The 16,372-nt window shown below is 51.2% G+C and overlaps 1 protein-coding gene across 2 annotated transcripts in view; it reads left to right on the plus strand.

The window, feature by feature from the left end:
* The window catches only part of LHPP (phospholysine phosphohistidine inorganic pyrophosphate phosphatase), a 159,000-nt gene that overhangs the window by 45,165 nt on the left and 97,463 nt on the right, over positions 1-16,372 (plus strand). For both annotated transcript variants that reach the window (XM_072972080.1, XM_072972079.1), the window contains 3 exons: positions 5,756-5,943; positions 9,417-9,570; positions 16,287-16,350. In XM_072972080.1, coding sequence (XP_072828181.1) covers positions 5,756-5,943; positions 9,417-9,570; positions 16,287-16,350 — 406 coding nt within the window. The remainder of the gene's footprint in view (positions 1-5,755; positions 5,944-9,416; positions 9,571-16,286; positions 16,351-16,372) is intronic.

A 16,372-nucleotide genomic window follows, 5' to 3' on the forward strand; every position in this document is an offset into this window, starting at 1 on the left:
AGACGAATGTTCTCTGAGGATCTTGGTTGAGCGCTGCCGCCTGCGTTTCAGTTCATAACGACCCTCTGAAGTGTTGTGGATGTCCTTTCCCTCCTGGAGAAACCAAGGCATAAAGTTTCATTTATCTGCAGCTCTGGGCCTTTCAGTAGTAGCAGGGACCTTCCTCCCTACCAGGTAGCATCCTGAGTTGTGGCCACAGGGGCAGAACGGCTGTGGATCAGGGAGACAGGAATGAGGGGAAACACCCCTCCCCTCCCCCACACCCCCCTTCCTTTTTGGTGAGTTTCTCACCCAGGAGAGGGTTCCAGGTCACTGAAATAGAGGTGGCCCTGGCCTCGGTAGGAGACCAGAATTCCAGTCCAGAGCAGGGCCTGTGGGCCTCACACAGCTCTTTTGAAGACCAGCCCAGTGATGAGCAAATCAAAAAAGGTAAATCCAGCTTTCTCTGTGATGGCGAGAAAGTCACCCATCCCCTCTGGGCGCTAACCTCATTTGTCACTTCAAGTGTGACCTGCTAGTCCGTGGCCTTACCTTCCCACCCAGGAACCCACCCAACTTGAGGCCTTCTCCCCTCCACTGTCCTGTAGGGGTCTCCCGTTGAGGGGCGGGGGAGGCGTGGAATTTGGAGTCATGGTTAGTCTGGTCTCTCAGACCCTCCACACGTTCCCCCCTCAGGTGCTCCTTGGAAGCCCCGGTGGGTGCAAGGGAGGGGAGGTCCTGGCAACTGCAGGCCTCTCTGCTTTAGCTGCTTGGTAACAGGTGGCTGGGGTGAGGTGGGCGAGTGCCCCAACCTGCTCTGAGCAAATAGGGCAGGTAGAGTAGAGAAAGATGCCTAGCCACTGGCAAGTGTTCTCAGCTCACATTCAGTAGGCACCTCCCGTGGGCCAGGCCCGAGCAGGCATGTTGCAGGTCTCATGGGAGCCTCACGGGGTGAGATCGATGCTATTATCATCCCCATTTTCCAGATGAAGAAAGTGAGCCACCGAGAGAATAAATAGCTTGCTGGAGGTCCCACAGCCATTAAGTGGCAGAGCCGGGACCCAGCCCACAGTTGTCATACTCTGAAGCACCTGGTCACCACTTGGCCACCTGGCCCTCTGCTCAGTAGCGGAGTGCCTTTCTTACATATTTGTTCCTCAGCCTGCAGAAAGGAGTCCCTTGCTCTGGCATCGTGTGTATAGGCCCATCCTCTTGTCTGCCTGTCTGGGCTCATCCTGCTCCACTGTGCTTTCTCCTCTGGAATTCTCTAGAAACCTTGCACCAGAAAGGATTAGAGACAGACGCTAGAGCAGTGGTGAAGCAGTGTTGCCCATGGGCAGGACTGGCAGTGAGCATGGAGTTTCTTCCCGAGGTTCTCTGGGTACCAGAATAACTTGGTTCCATCACCAGGCAGGCCCATCACAGCTGGAATTTCGATCAGTTAGGTGCTTCTCACAGAAAAGCTTTGCTGTGCTTCAAGGGCTGTGACAGCCAAGCAGGAAGTGGATGGGTTCTGCCTGGGTAGGGAAAGGGGTCCGGGGGGCTTCCTGGAGGAGGGGACATATGAACCAGGCTTTGAAGGATGAGTAGGATTTGCCCATAGGGGAGGGTGAAGACAAAGACTCAAGGTGATCAGACGGCCCTCTAGGTCAGATGAAGGTGACAGATTCCCAAAGGCTGGAGTGGGGTGGGGAGACGGATGCAGCTAGGAGGGGCCTTATCTAGGGCATCCTCCTTGTCCCCTGCCCAGCTGCTGCTTGGCGAGCCTAGAGGGCAGCAGGCTGTGGAGCTGTGCCAAGGTCAGTCAGGATGTCCAGTAATCGTCCTAGCTCTCTACCTGCTACGGAACGATAATGAGAGGGTTTCCATTATTTTCGGGTGAGCGCCCCTGGCAGATGCCGACAACCAGCAGATGTGTGAGGTCTGAGGTGATTTGCAAGGGACCGGTTCATATGATGCACGGTAATTGCACCAGGCGACGTTGTCACTCAGAGCTTGTCCCAGCCTCCGGGATGAGGTAAAGGTCAGTTCAAAGATCTGGTGTGGCCAAGAGAAGTAGGGGCAAGTCCCCACCCTCTCGGGAGACCCAGGGAGGGTGCAGTGGACTGAGGCGGAGGCCGTAGTCTCAGAAGGGCCGTCTGACCCAAGCCTCACTGCCAGGGCCCTGCAGTGGGCCCCCTCTTCCGAGGGTTCTTGGGTGTTGGGGTTCAGGATGACATGGCCTGTCCCAGAGCTGGGCCCATCCCGATGCCAGAATCTCTGGACTTCGCTCCCCCTGGGGGGCCCTTTGCAGGCCGTGTCACAGCCCTGAAGCACACCTGGCTTGGGCTTTCCTGACATTGAATTTGTGTGTTCCAGGCCTCCCTAGGCTGAATCTGAAGTCTGGCAGCAGACGCCTCCAGGAGATGCCGAGGGCTTGGTTCCTGTTTCATCTGCTGCAACAGACTACTGCAGCCTGGGGGGCTTAACAACAAAAGTTCACCTCCCTGCAGCTCTGAAGCCCAGGCGTCCAGGATCGAGGTGCCGGCAGGGCTGCTTTTTGGCCAGAGTCCTCCTCCTGGCTTGAAGGGGGCCGCTGTCTTGCTCTGTCTTGACTTGGCCTCTTCTCTGTGCTGGCAGAGAGAGCTCTGGTGTCTCCTCCTGTAGGGACACTAATCCCATCATATCATGGCCCCACCCTTATGACCTCATCGAACATTCCTTACCTCCTTAGGGATTCAACATACGACTTTGTGGGAGGGCCACAATTCAGCTCATAGCACTGGCCATTCAGGGCCCCCGGTCAGTGCTGACCCATCTTTTCACACTTTCTGTCCTGCTGGCACACACAGCCTCCCCTCCTGTGGTGTCAGTTTCCCTTCCAGCGAGGAGGAGCTGGGCCTTACCTGGGCACGGTGCTTCCCGTACTGGGAAAGCACCAGCGCCTTGGCTCCCTGGCTCCCTCGCCCGCCGCCCGCCGCCCGCCGCCTCATCCTCAGTTGTGGCCTTGTGGGCTTCACTCCTGACAAGCTGCATGACCTTCTCAGGTCTCTGGTTCCCGGAGTCTCTGTTTCCTTGTCTCTGGAATGGGGATCATGGTTCTCACTCCCTCAGCACATGCTCAACACCCCCGGTGCTCCAGGCACCTGGCCCTGGGGGTGCTCGTAGGGTCACAGACCTTGAGGCTCTGCCCTCAGGGAGTGAGGATGAAATCAGATCACAGCATTGAGCCCAAGGCAAGGCTCAGGGTGATGTCGTATTCATGCTTTACTCCTTTAATAATCATAATGAACACTTGTTATTTTCGGTAATTAAGAAAAATGAAGAGAGGACCTGGAACTTGTCCCAAGTGGTCAGAAAATCAAAAGAGGCTGCGGCCAGGGGCACGAATGAACAGACCCACAGGGAGGGGCCTTCCCCAAGCTCTTCCCACCGGGTGTTCCAAGGATGGAGTCAATCCTAAAACTAGTTTGGTTTTAAAGCATGTGTTTTGGATGAACTCACGTTGGTGTTCCAGGGGAGAAGCAGTGGCTCAGGTGTCCTGAAGTGTGTTCCATTATTTACTTATTTTTTTATGGGCACGGAAGTTGTGTTTGGAATAGCAGATGTGAGGCACTGTCATCTCTCTGTCACACCGATTGCTCACTGTTCTGAGAAGGTCACATCGTAATCCATTAGCAATAATTAGTCCCCCGGCACCCCCTGCACTTCTTCTCTCAACTGCTCCATTAACTTGGATGCGAATCACACATCCCGGGTGCCAATCAGTGAAGATCTGTCCGTAATGTACAAGGTGGTGCTATTAGTTACAATATATTAACTGCCTAATTTAAAAATACAAAAGCTGTCTTTATGAAGGGCAATTAAGCACTAAACGTAATTGATAATTCATAACCCTCTGATTAGAAAAGACAAATACTAAGAAAGGACTGAATCACCTGGGCTATTGATTCCGACATTGTCAGCCTCTCTGTCTGTGTTCACCCCATTGTCAGTTGATCTATCAGTTTCTTCCCAAATCACACCTGCCGGCTCCAGTGCTCGGAGGGTCTGGAGGCTCGTGATAAGGTGGGAGTGCATGTTTTTACCACTGAATCCTGTCTGTTTCCATTGGGGCTTGTGAGGGGGCTGCAAGCCCGGAATACCCTCCAGGGGAGGCAGTAGATGTCCTAAGGAAGGAGCCATCTCACCAGCTGTCATCTGGATTTTCCATCACTCAGTTATTCAGCAAACGCTTTTTGGGGGCCTGTTGTGCACTAAGCCCTGTGTGAAGCACTGGGGATGCTGAGGAGCGTGGAATGGACCCCTTTCGTGACCTCATGGAGCACATGGGTCCAGGAGAGAGATGATGGACAAATGCATAAATGAGAAGATTGGAGATACTGGTTCTTCTTAGAAAGAAAAAGGTAGAGACAGAGCATGGGCAGCATCACACAGGATGGTCAGAGAAGGGGACATTGGACAGACCATCCACCTTTTCCCTAAGGTTTCCCCAGCCTCTGGACTTGCAGCCTGGTATCTTCCAAGAGCCCCCGCTGTGCTCTCTGCAGATGCAAGATATGACGGCTCCCTCACTGTGGCCGGGGTTTATCCAGGGAGAGCTGTGTGTTCTGGGCCAGGCCTGTGTGGCTGGCCCACCTCTTCCCACCTCTCCCGGCCTGCTGGTTGCCTTGCTTGGGGTCACGCCAGCCTCCTTTCCTGCGCAGCCAGGCGTGCAGCACTGACTGTTTCCGGGTCCCCTTTCCTTCTGCTGGTCGCTGTTCTTTTGCCTTCTTGCTTGCCTGGAGGTCTCAGCTCCTGGGCTGCCTCCCGGAGGAGGCCTCCCCGACCTTCCCACCCTCCCTGGCCACCCTGTCTCGTCTCCCATTTGATCCTTCCCAGCACCTCTCCTGTCTCCATCACCAATCCTCCTTCCTTTGTGCAGTTTCCCACTGAACCCACCTGCTGAGGGTCCCGGGGACAGAGAGCTTGCCCATGGGCACTGTTGCAATTCCGTGCACCCAGCCAGGCACTCAGTGAGTGCTCAATAGCTGCCTGTAGAAGATCCAGTGTTATTTCATGGAGGCCTCTTCAGATATCTGCTTTGTCAGCCTTGCGTTCAGAGAACCTGCCTGGGTGCAGCCAGGACGTGGAGCCTCCCGTGAGCCTGGATGGGAAGGATGTCGGTGCGGCCAGTGTTCTGCGACATCCCTGGCTCACGTCACGTTAACTCACCTGTGTGCCTGACAACTCTGTCTGCAAACTTTTCTTCAGTGACAGTGATGAGAAAACACACCTCAGCTTAGTCCCTTGGCCCTTGTACTTTTGGGAAATAGGGATACAGAGTTAAGGCGAGGCATACTGAGCTCAGATGCTAAGTGGAAATGCTCATTGTGGTGGGAGGTCCAGAGGGGCGGCCAGGACACTAGGAGGTGACCTCCAGCCAGGCTCAGCGGCATGGTGTGGCGCAGGAAGGTGTCGAGAGTGGGTCTTGGAAGGTGGGAGAATTGGCGGCGTGTCCCAGGTGGAGGGGTGGGGATGTGTCCCAGGTAGGCAGAGAGGCCTGGGCGGAGGTCAGGTGGGAACCTGGGGAGTCTCAGGTGTGCCAAGCTCAGTGAGGGTGAGAAGGCGGCTGTGGAGTCTGCTCCAGCTTAGAATCCCCAGCCTGAACATCCCGGGTCAGCCGAGGCCCAGCTCAGGGCCTGGTCTGCCCTGGACCGTGCCCATTACCCTTGGAAGAGTGCCCATCCAGCCCCCTCCCCAGGAGGCCACATACTCCGCGTACTGATAGCTCCCCCGCCTGTCTCGCCACTTCCAGACTGAAGCGGTCCCCGCTGAAGGTGAGATTCTGCACCAATGAGTCACAGAAGTCCCGGGGAGACCTGGTGGGGCTGCTTCGGCGGCTGGGCTTCGACATCTCCGAGGGCGAGGTGACGGCCCCGGCCCCAGCCACCTGCCTGATCCTGAAGGAGCGAGGCCTGCGGCCACACCTGCTTATCCATGACGGTAGGCTTGCGGTGCCCTGGTACCCCGTGGGGGTGAAGGCGCTTCCTTTCCAGGTGGGGGCTGGGCGGTGGGGGGGATCCTTGTCACCTGCGCCAAACCACTGGAGGGACATAGAGGTAACACCTGGCTCCTGGTGGCACCCATGGGTTTCGGGGTGGAAACCTGTGGGCTCCCTGCTGGGGACCTGGCCCCATTCATCCCCACCCCAACCTCATACCAGACGATGCTGAGAGGCAGGTTCCAGATGGAGCCTCGGAAGAAGGCCCTGAGTTTGCTGTCTGTGACCTGGAGTGAGATGAGTGCAGGGAATTGTCAAGGGGGCAAAATCTCAGCTTCTGGGTGGGTGTGTGTGTCAGAGAGAGAGAGACAGAGAGAGCGAGCAAGCGGATGAAGAGCTGGACTGAGGTCTGAAGGGTTCTGGGACCCATAGGCTGAACTGTATTTGTGAGGACCAGCCCCGCTCTCCGGCAGATGGCACATGTTTACTTCCTGATATTAGACTGAATGCAAGAAAAGAGCCCTTTGACCCTCAGAGGGGAGTTTTTCTGGAATGAAGAGGAAGGAACAATATTACCTGGTGCCTTCTGAATACTTAAAAAAGCAGAGCTGTAAGCAATGCTTCAGAATTCAGGGCACTTCCCTATCGTCTCACTGAGTCCCCCTCCTTCCTTCCCCTGCACTTGGTATTTTTACTTAGAAACCTCTGGCAGAGACAGGCATGCTTTTCTGCCTCCAGGCAGCGGGGTTGGGAGGGCAGTCCCAGAGATGGAGGGAGCCCCCTGGAGGTCCGGGCGTCAAGTGCACAGCTCTGGTGCCAGTCAAGGGCGACATGCCCAGCCTTTAGAAATCGTGTTTCTCAAAATGCTTCCTCTGGGATCTAGGATCCTTGCCAGTGTCTTTAGAACAGATCCTCAAAGAAAGAGAGAGACTTAAGATAGAAAATCCCCCCTCCCCAGGGCAGTGGGAGGGGCAAGGGTGGGACAACCAGAAATGAGAGGGAAACTCAGGGTTTGCCTTGAAGGTGACATTAATCAGTGAGTCCAATAGGCACATATTAGAGCTGGAGTCGCTCTAGGAGAAGCCGGATGCCCTTCACCTATAATTCTGTGTCTGTGTTTTCCATGGATGTACCTGTGTTTTCAGACTTTGAATCTTTTTTTTAAGTTTTATTGTTGATGAATTCCACCCCCTCACCATGTTTTATTATGAGAATTTCAAACATGTGGCAAAGCTGAAAGAATTTTACTTGGAATATTTGTATGCCCATCACCTTGATTTTACCAAAGGACATTTTGCTATTTTTCCTTCATGATGTGTCTACCCATCCCTCCCTCTGTCTGTCCATCTTTATCTTTTCGATGCATTTCAAAGTAAATTGCAGACATTGGTACCCTTCTCCTAAACACTTTGCATCATGATCTAGAGTTCCTCAGCTGTTTAGTTTTTTCTTTTGATGTAAAATTTACATTAATGAAATGCAAAAATCCCAAGCGTACTTTTGCTGAGTTTTGACCAATGCACACATCTGTGTAACTCAGACCCCTATCAAGACCCAGAGCATTATCATCGCCCCGAAAGTTCCCTCTTGCCTTTCCCTGTCAGTCTCCATCCCCAGCCCTTGTAGAAGCACCCGCTACTCGGATTTTTTCCATTATAAATAAATTTACCACGTCTTGAATTTCATATAATCATATCACATCTAGTTGTTGGGGTTCTCAAGACCACCTCAGGCTTGGTGATTTGCTTGAAGGACTCACAAGACTCAGAAAACTGGTCCTACTCATAGATATGGTTTATTTCAGTGAAAGACTACAGATAACATTCAGCAGAGGGAAGAGATGTGTGGGCAGAGACCAGGAGAATCCAGGCATGAGCATCCAGTGGCGTTGTGCTGGGATGCACTTGAGTCTCCCGGCAGCGATGTGTGACAGTACGTGTGCAGTGTTGTCACCCCGAGAAGCTCAGTGGAGCCTTGTGCCCAGGGCTTTATTAAGGGTCAGTCAGGACGGCATGCAGCCCCCGTGGGCCTGACCCTGGCTACTCAGTCTCCAGCCCCGCAGGTGACCAGCTGATACGGTGTGGCCCGGGGCCCCAGGCACACAGAAACACTCTTCCAGGCAAAATATTCCACGGGCTTGGAGGTGGTCTCCTGGGAGCTGACGGAGGGCCCACCCTGAAAACCGCCTTTCTCTGGCCGTGCAGGGCGTGAGCCGCCCAGGCCTGCCGAGTTGCCCCTTTCTTTGTGTGTAGGGCTTCCTTCCCCGGCATGCTGTTCATCTGCACGTACCGGCAGGTCTCTTCTGCCTGACGGCAGAGTGGTATTCCTTTGCGTGAACATCCCATGGTTTGTTTATCCGTTCCCCTGTTGCTAGACACCTGAGTTGTTTCTGGTTTAGGCCATTAGGAATCAATCTGCTGTGATCATTCCTGTGCAGTTCTTTTGGATAAACACTTAGGAGTGACCTTTCTGGGTCATAGGGTAAGTGTGTTCAGTTTTATGAGAAACTGCCAGCCCCTTTCCCGAAGGGCCCGTATCATTTTACATTCCTGCTGCTCCACACCCTCACCAGCACTTGGTGTTGTCAGCCTTTCTAACTCTCTCCATTCTGGTGGGTATGAAGTGGTATCTCATTGTGGTTACTTCAATTAAAAAAATTCTTTTTTTTTAATGGGGGAGGTAGTTAGATTTATTTCTTTATTTTTAGAGGAGGTACTGGGGATTGAACCCAGGACGTCATGCATGCTAAGCATGCTCTTTATCACTTGAGCTACACTCTCCCCCTACTTCAGTTTTTTTTTTTTTTTAATTCAGAAAGGTCAACATCTAATACCAGGATAGGTGAGAGCATGTTTCTTCCCAGGAACTAAGACATAAGGCCAGTGACTTGATTTATTCCTGCAGCTTTCCCTATTTTAATTCAAAATGGGGAGGATAGAGGAGGAGGAGACTCCTGAGGGGGCTGGTGCTGAGGCCGGCAGGGATGAGTTCATACATTTAGGACGCACATGTGTCCTGCTGTCCTGTCTCCAGTGGGGTTTGGCTGAAAGGTGTTAGTGGTTCTTACAGTTTGGAGCCAGCAGAACCAACTCTGGAAAGGTTGCAGGCAGCCTCATTTTGCCCTCCAGTTAGGAGTTTGTGCCTTCCAGGCAGATTTCCCCTCTTGGTTGCAAAGTAACAGATTTCCTGACTATAATACTGAATTAAGGGAGCTCCTGGGGTGATTCTGGTGTTGGGGTGGGGGCCCCAGGGGTAGGTCCGTCTTTCTCCTAACAAGCCCTCTAACTGTGGGGAGCCAAAATTCCTTCATCTGTAAAATGGGAGTAATGCCCCTTCCTTGCCCACCTCCCGTGGCAGCTGTGAGGATGGAAGAGAGCACCTGAGAAAGGGACAGGCCGACTGCGGGCACAGGTGTCGCTGGTGGGGGATGGGAGGGAGGCCACCCCTGGCTTCATCCTTCTTCCTCTCTTTCCAGGAGTCCGCTCAGAATTTGATCAAATAGACACGTCCAACCCAAACTGTGTCGTAATTGCAGATGCAGGAGAAAGCTTTTCTTATCAAAACATGAATAAAGCTTTCCAGGTGCTCATGGAGCTGGAAAATCCTGTGCTCCTCTCACTGGGAAAAGGGTAAGTCGGCTGCAGGGAGAGTCGTTTCTGGCTCTTTGGACGATGCTGCGTGCATCTCTGACTTAGAGAATCCTCAGAGAAGATGGGAGAAGTGGGCACGGAGTGACTTCCTTTCCCTTCCCTCCCTTTTTCTTGCTTTTCCCCCCCTTCATTTCTTCATTTCTCTCTTTTGATAATTTTTGAGACTATTAGAATGCCCCATCTTCAGGAGCTGGCCCATCAAGCTTCCACATGGCTCTGAGGCTGGGAGAGGCTCTGGGGCAGGGGAGGGTCGGGAGGGTCACTGCAGAGGGGACCCCTGGGTATCTCAGGGGGCACATGCTAACTGTCCCAAGTTTAGGTCCATTTCCACAGGATTCAGTACAAGGCATGGATGGATTGTGCCGAGGGGACACCTAATAGTGGAAAATAGGCTTAAGGGCTCATGGGATGCTCTCTTCCGGGCCCCACATCTGCACAGCACGGTCTCTGTAAGGTCGTGAGTTTGTGACCAACATTATTGTCTGAGTCTTTAGCCCAGACCTCACCATCTCTTTTAAAAAACCATGTTGACTATTTTCCTTAACCTCTTTTACCACCAAGACCGCACACGTTCATTGGAGAAAAATTAGAAAATACAGATGAACAAAAAGAAAAAAAACAAAAAGAATGTTCAGTCCCACCGCCCGAGAAAACAGCTGTCGTCGTTTTGGTGTATGTTCTCCGTGGCTCCCTGTGCAGGTGGATCATCACGGATGGGTGTGTTCGCAACAGCAGTGTCTTTGCCTGTTTTTAACTGTTCACCAAATAATATTTTGTAAATGTTTTTCTATACAATAAGTAGATATCTCTGCAGCAAGGTTATTCCTATAATTCTTTTTTAACAGTCTCTCCTGTAGCTTTTTAACTGATGCCTACTAATGGACACTTAGGTTGTTTCTGATTTTCTACCAAAGTGAGGCTGTGATCAGCATCTTCGTGCATTTCGGATAATGTGTATTATTGAGGTTCTGGACACATGTTGCCAAGTTGCTTTCCAGAAAGCTGAGCAGATTTATTCTGTTCTCAATGGAAGCAGTACTAGGATTTTAGAATCATAGGCTCTAAGGATGGTTGCAAGGATACTGGGGTCCCACCCCAGCTTCTGGTGCGGGGCAAGAATTCTGTGGTCATCTCTGAGGAAGCGTTTCCCGGCTTAGGTGCTCCTGGTGACTGGGAGCTTCCTACCTCTGTCTGCTGAACACGGTGGCTGTTCCACTAAACACGAGAGGGACTTTATCTGGCCACCAGCCATTGCTAAGCACTTTATGTAGTTCACGGTGTTTACTTCTGACCACAGCACCATGAGCTGTAGGCAGTATCACTGCCATTTTACAGATGGGGCATACTGAGGCATAGGGAGGTGAAGTAAACCGTGGTTCTGTCATCAGTAAATGCCAGCAGAGCCAGAGTGCCACCCAGAGCCTGTGCTGTGTCACCTCTAGGCAACATTCAAGAGCAGATATTTGGCCCACACAAGATCTTAAATTTTTTTTGAGCCTGTTTTAAAAATTGGGAGATTTTACATAAAGTAACAAAATTTCTGGATTCTTCTGAAAAATCAGAAGATCTGGCAGCACTGGCCCCACATTCCCGAGCACACCACAGCTTGGCTGGAGCCACAGCCTCCATTGGTCTTGGTTCACCACAGACCCCACCACCTCCTGTCACCCCTTCTCCAAGCTTCAGAGTCGATTGCCATTCGTCTTGTTTGTCTTTCTCACAGTAGAGGAATATTTTTTCATGGTTATGTCTGTTTCAAAATAGGCAAACGAGAGAGATTTCAAGAAAGGAAAGAGGAGAAATATTTCTTTTAGGAACTACAAACATTCTAGTGTGTTTGTCATGTAAATGAGAAGTGTCCTGTATTAGTCAGTGTTCTCCAGAGAAACAGAACCAGTAGGATGTGGAGGTACATATATGTACAGTCCCTGACTTAGTGATGGTTCAAGTTAGGATTTTTTGACTTTATGATAGTGTGAAAGCTATGCATGTGCAGTGAAAACCATACTTTGAATTTTGAATTTTGATCTTTTCCTGGATGCAGTAAATACCCTCTTGTGATACTGGGCAGTGGTGGAGAGCCCAGTCAGCCACGCGATCGTGAGGGTGAACAACTGATACACTTAAAATTGTTCTGTTCCCGTATTTAATAAATTACATGAGATCATGAATGTTTTATTCTAAAATAGATTTTGTGTTAGATGATTCTGCCTAATTGTAGGCGAATGTAAGTGATCACATTTAAGGTAGGCTGGGCTAAGCTGTGGTATTTGGTAGGTAAGGTTTATTAATTGCATTTTTTACTTATATTTTCAACTTACGATAGGTTTATCAGGATGTAACCCAATCATAAGTTGAGGAAGATCTGTATATAAAGAGAATTTGATTATGGAGGTTAAGTATATCCAAAATCTGCAGGGTAGGCTGGCACGCTGGAGACTTAGGGAAGAGTAGCAGTCTGAATCCCAAGGCTGTCTGCTGGCAGATTCCTTCTTGCTCGGAGAGGTTAGACTTTGTTCCAGTCTGGCCTTCAGCTGATTGGATGAGGCCCACCACATTATGGAGAGCAATCTGCTTTACTCAAAGTCCACTGATTTAAATGTTAATCTCATCTAAGAAACATCTTCACAGAAGCATCCAGAGTACTGTTAGACCAATATCTGGGTAGCTTGGCCCAGCCAAGTTGACATAAAATTAACTGTCACTGTCCCTTTCTAACCTAACAACCTTCTGCAGTTTATGTCCCTATCAACCAGAGAACCTGGCCTGCTTAACCCTTTTACGCTCCTGGCTATGCTCTATGTCCTGTTTGCATCCCTAAAGTTACCAGCCTGTCACTAGAGAACAACACATTTAAGAAGCTCTGCTATAATTCATTTCTGTTAAAACTTTTTTCTTAAAATTGTCTCTAATTATTAAAAGCTATAATTCCAGATTATGGATAGCAATCAAAATAGGTATGTTGAAAAAGAAAAAAATATGGAATCGGTTTCTTTTAGCTTTGTGATTCTGCAGTAAATTCAATAGTAAGGCAAGGGTTTGTTTTCCAAGTAAGCAACTAGTGGAGCGTCTAGCTGGTGGGGCTTCTGGCTTCGGCTATAGGTTGGGTGATCAAACAACAGAGAAAGGAACCAACAGCTTTCAGGCTTGGGTTATAGCTTCTTGGGACAGCCCAAGGATCCACGAAGAGTTGCTGTCACATCGGAGTGGGGGTTGCCAATGGTGAGGGGCTGTCCTCCACCACAGCAGGGCTGCGTGGTGCCCCCAAGGAGGCAGGATGGCGGAGGCGCTGGGGCAGAATGTCCTCCTCCTGGAAACGAAGTGATTTACATTTGGCATCTGTTTGGACCGAGAGTGGGAATTGCCTTTGTAATTTCTTCTGTCATGCCGCTGTCAGAAAATTAAGCTGTTTACGCGACAGACTATGGAAGGTTAATGGCTCTTGTGGGAAAGGTCAAGTGGTCATTTTTAAGGGAGGCTGTGCTGAATAATCGGAAGGGCAGAAGAATAACGCATAAAATCTATCTGACTGCTCCCCAGCTTTTCCCTGTCTTTCCAGAATCCACAGTTTCTTCTCTGTGGCTGGAACACTCCATTCTTGCCAGGCCTGCTGTTTCTTTTAGTACACCAGTAAAAAAAGATAAATATATCAAATCTCTTGTGTTCCAAGAGTAGCTTGGGTCTTTATATTTAAAAAAATTGATTAGGTACTTGTATTTACTGTATCTCTGAAAATGTTTACAGCTAACAGATGGCCTTCAAGATGACTTTTTGTTTTCCTGAATGAGTAAGAAATAAAGACAAATTCTGGGCACTATAAAAACAAGCCCAGATACAGTTAAAAAAGAAATATTGAGATTTCTAATTTTGATTTACGGAAGTCAATTTTTTCTTTAGGGTCAAAAAATTAGTGTAACAAAGACAAGGGTATTTTTGGGGGGGTGTATGTATATTTTTATTGAAGTATAGTCATTTTACAATGTTGTGTCCAAAGACAGGGTTTTGATTGGGTACTTTTAGCGGCCCGTTGAGTGTTTCCTTCCCATCAGGACTAAACTGAAACCTAAGAAAGTGCAGGTTTCTGACACTGTGGAAGGAAGACCTGGAGGAGGAGGAGATGGGCAGAAGCAGTGCCGTGGGGGTGTCCTCGGGAGGCCTTTCCTGGGGGAGGTGCACCAGCTCCTGCCTCCTCCAGCCGTCTCGGAGCTGAGGCCGCGCTGGGCCAGAGGCCCGTAGAATCCTCAGTTCCAAACAGAGCTGTGCGTGTTGCAACAGAGCGGCCTTGTTTTATAATTTTTTCTTTGGCGCCTGAGTAAGCCTCTGCTATGCCGGCCGCATTCTTTCCTCGCCTTGGTCCTCCGTGCCTGGCTCACATGCCCTGTCCTCAGAGAGGCCCTCCCCACACCCCCTCCCATTGCCCCCTTGTGAGGAGGGTGGCTCTCAGCACCTGGAGGAGCATCTGGTCCGAGGGTCCCCAGCAGGGTGCCGGTTCCGAGAGGCTCCCGGGCCTGGACTCTTCTATTCCTCCCCCTTTACCTTCCCTCTCAGCCTTGATGTTTCCTTCTCTAGGAGGCCTCCCTGCCTCCCCGTCCCCAGCATGTCCAGCCTCCTCAGTCAGAGTGCGCAGAGCACAGGGTCCCCCTTACCACTGCCCACATCCTGCCATTTTGTGTTTGTCTGTGGACTTGCCTGCTTCCCCACCAGACCAGGTGTCCCTGGGGAGCAGGCTGGGTCTGAGAGTGTCCCCTGCAAAGGGCTGTCGGACAGCTGTGTCCTGAATGTTTGAAGGACTGAGTTCACGGATGCTAGCTGCAGCACCGCGAGCACAGACCCCAGCACCCAGCATCTCCCTCTGCCTCTTGGCCAGATTTTGCTTTACTTGGCCTTTCCTTCTGACTCTGGACCTCGCTGAGGAAATATCATACCAAAGCAATTTATGGTAGAAATGAGAAAAATGAGAGGAAACACTTTTTTGAGGCTATATAAATGCAAAATAGATGTCTGAATTCCAGATTTAAGACAAATGCAGGTAGGGACCTCAAAGCCTGTGTTTTGGGATCACTTTTTAAAAAGGGGCACATTTGCAGGTCCTGGCTCAGTAAGCAGTGTTAGTTCTCGTGGCTTCCTGAAAGTGTGCGGTGTCCCAGCTGGGCCTCTGGGGTGCAGAGCCTCGGACCCTGCCCGAGAGGCCTGGGGTGCACTTGGAGACCGAGTCCTATCGTGATGGGAGATGCCCCCATGGCTTCAGCAAACGGGCTGTAATCCACCTGACACGGGTGAGTGGCAGGGGACCAGCCCTTGCCGAGGCCAGGGGTTTGGCTGAAGCCTTGCAGCCTAGCTGAAGCTACTGAGGCCGGCAGGGGAGAATGCAAGTCAGGAGAGCCCCTGTCCACCTGAGCGCCGGGTAAATGCCGCGGACGGTGAGGCTCCTGCATCCTGGAAGGCTTCAGCCGGGTGCAGAGAGGGACAGGCAGGGCTAGAGGAAGGGCACAGCCCTGGGGCAGCTTCCAGGAGCTCAGTTCTGCCATTTCCAGTAGGCACAGAACAGGTTTCAGCCCCCACAAATTGGAAAGACCCTGTTCGTTCTTTCTCCCCCGGCTCCTGTCTTACTGCTCGTCTCAGTCTGGGTGAACAGGTGTCTATAACAATTTTCCCTGACATTTTTGGAGCAGTTTCTGCATTCCAGGGATCACGTTAAGAACTTTGCCTGTATTAGTTTGCTCAAGCCTCACAACGTATGAGGTAGATACTGGAGTTTCTTTTTGCCCATTTTACAGAGTAGAAAACTGAGGCCCAGAGGGCTTAAGCAGCCCAGAGTCCCACAGTTAAAAAGAAGTGGAAAGTCAAAGTGCTTCACTTTGCTTCTCTTTGGTTCTCCACATACGTGTTGTTTAATGTCTCCCAAACTCGAAGGTCGTGCACCTGATGTGATGGGTCTCACAACATTTTAACAGTCCTGGGTTTCCCTTAACCCCTGTCTTCACAGCAGCACAGAGTAAACTACCTTCCCTCCACTTTGTAGTCAGATGGCTTTGCTCAGAGGGAACTGGGCTTGGTCCACCATGTGTCCTGAGAAGCCTGTGTGTGACCTGGGGTGGGCGAGGCAGTGGCAGCTGGACCTCAGCACAGCGCTCGCAAGAGTGAAGACGTGAAACCGTCTTCAGAAGGCAAGCTCCTGTGAGCCAAGCTCTCTTGGCCTCCAGTGAGGCAGGAAGAAATGGCTGTCTTCTCCTAGAAGCATCTGGGCCCTGACTCCTGGGTAACAGGAGATGCAGCAGGGGGCTGTGGAACTAATGGAGTTTTCTTCTCCAGGCAGCATGAGGGGTTAATTATTAGCAATTAGGGGTTCGCCACATGCTCTGTGGACCTGCTGTCCTTTCCCAGAACACAGATCACTTGTGTTTCTCTTTGTTAGCACCCAGCTGCCCCGTTAGTCAGTGCGGCGGGGTCCCCACGAAGCTGGCAGCAGGGGCCGTTCTGATTGCGAGCTGCTGGCCTCCGCCTCTCCCACCCGGGCACCGGGTGTGGTGATCACCGCTGGGCTCTGTCCTGCTGACCTCCGTCTGTCATTCTCAGCGTGGTGTTTCAACTGACCGTCACCCTCTCTTGAGCCGACAAAACCAGGACAGGGCAGTTTCTCTGGGCACTTCCTAGGCCTCTGGGCTCATTTCACCTTGTCCTCTTCTCTTTTCTAGACGCTACTACAAGGAGACCTCTGGCCTGTTGCTGGACGTTGGTCCCTACATGAAGGCGCTTGAGGTACCTGCCCTGGGTCTGTCCA

This window comes from Vicugna pacos, chromosome 11 (genome assembly GCF_048564905.1).
Source record: "Vicugna pacos chromosome 11, VicPac4, whole genome shotgun sequence".
NCBI classification, from domain to species: Eukaryota; Metazoa; Chordata; class Mammalia; order Artiodactyla; family Camelidae; genus Vicugna; species Vicugna pacos.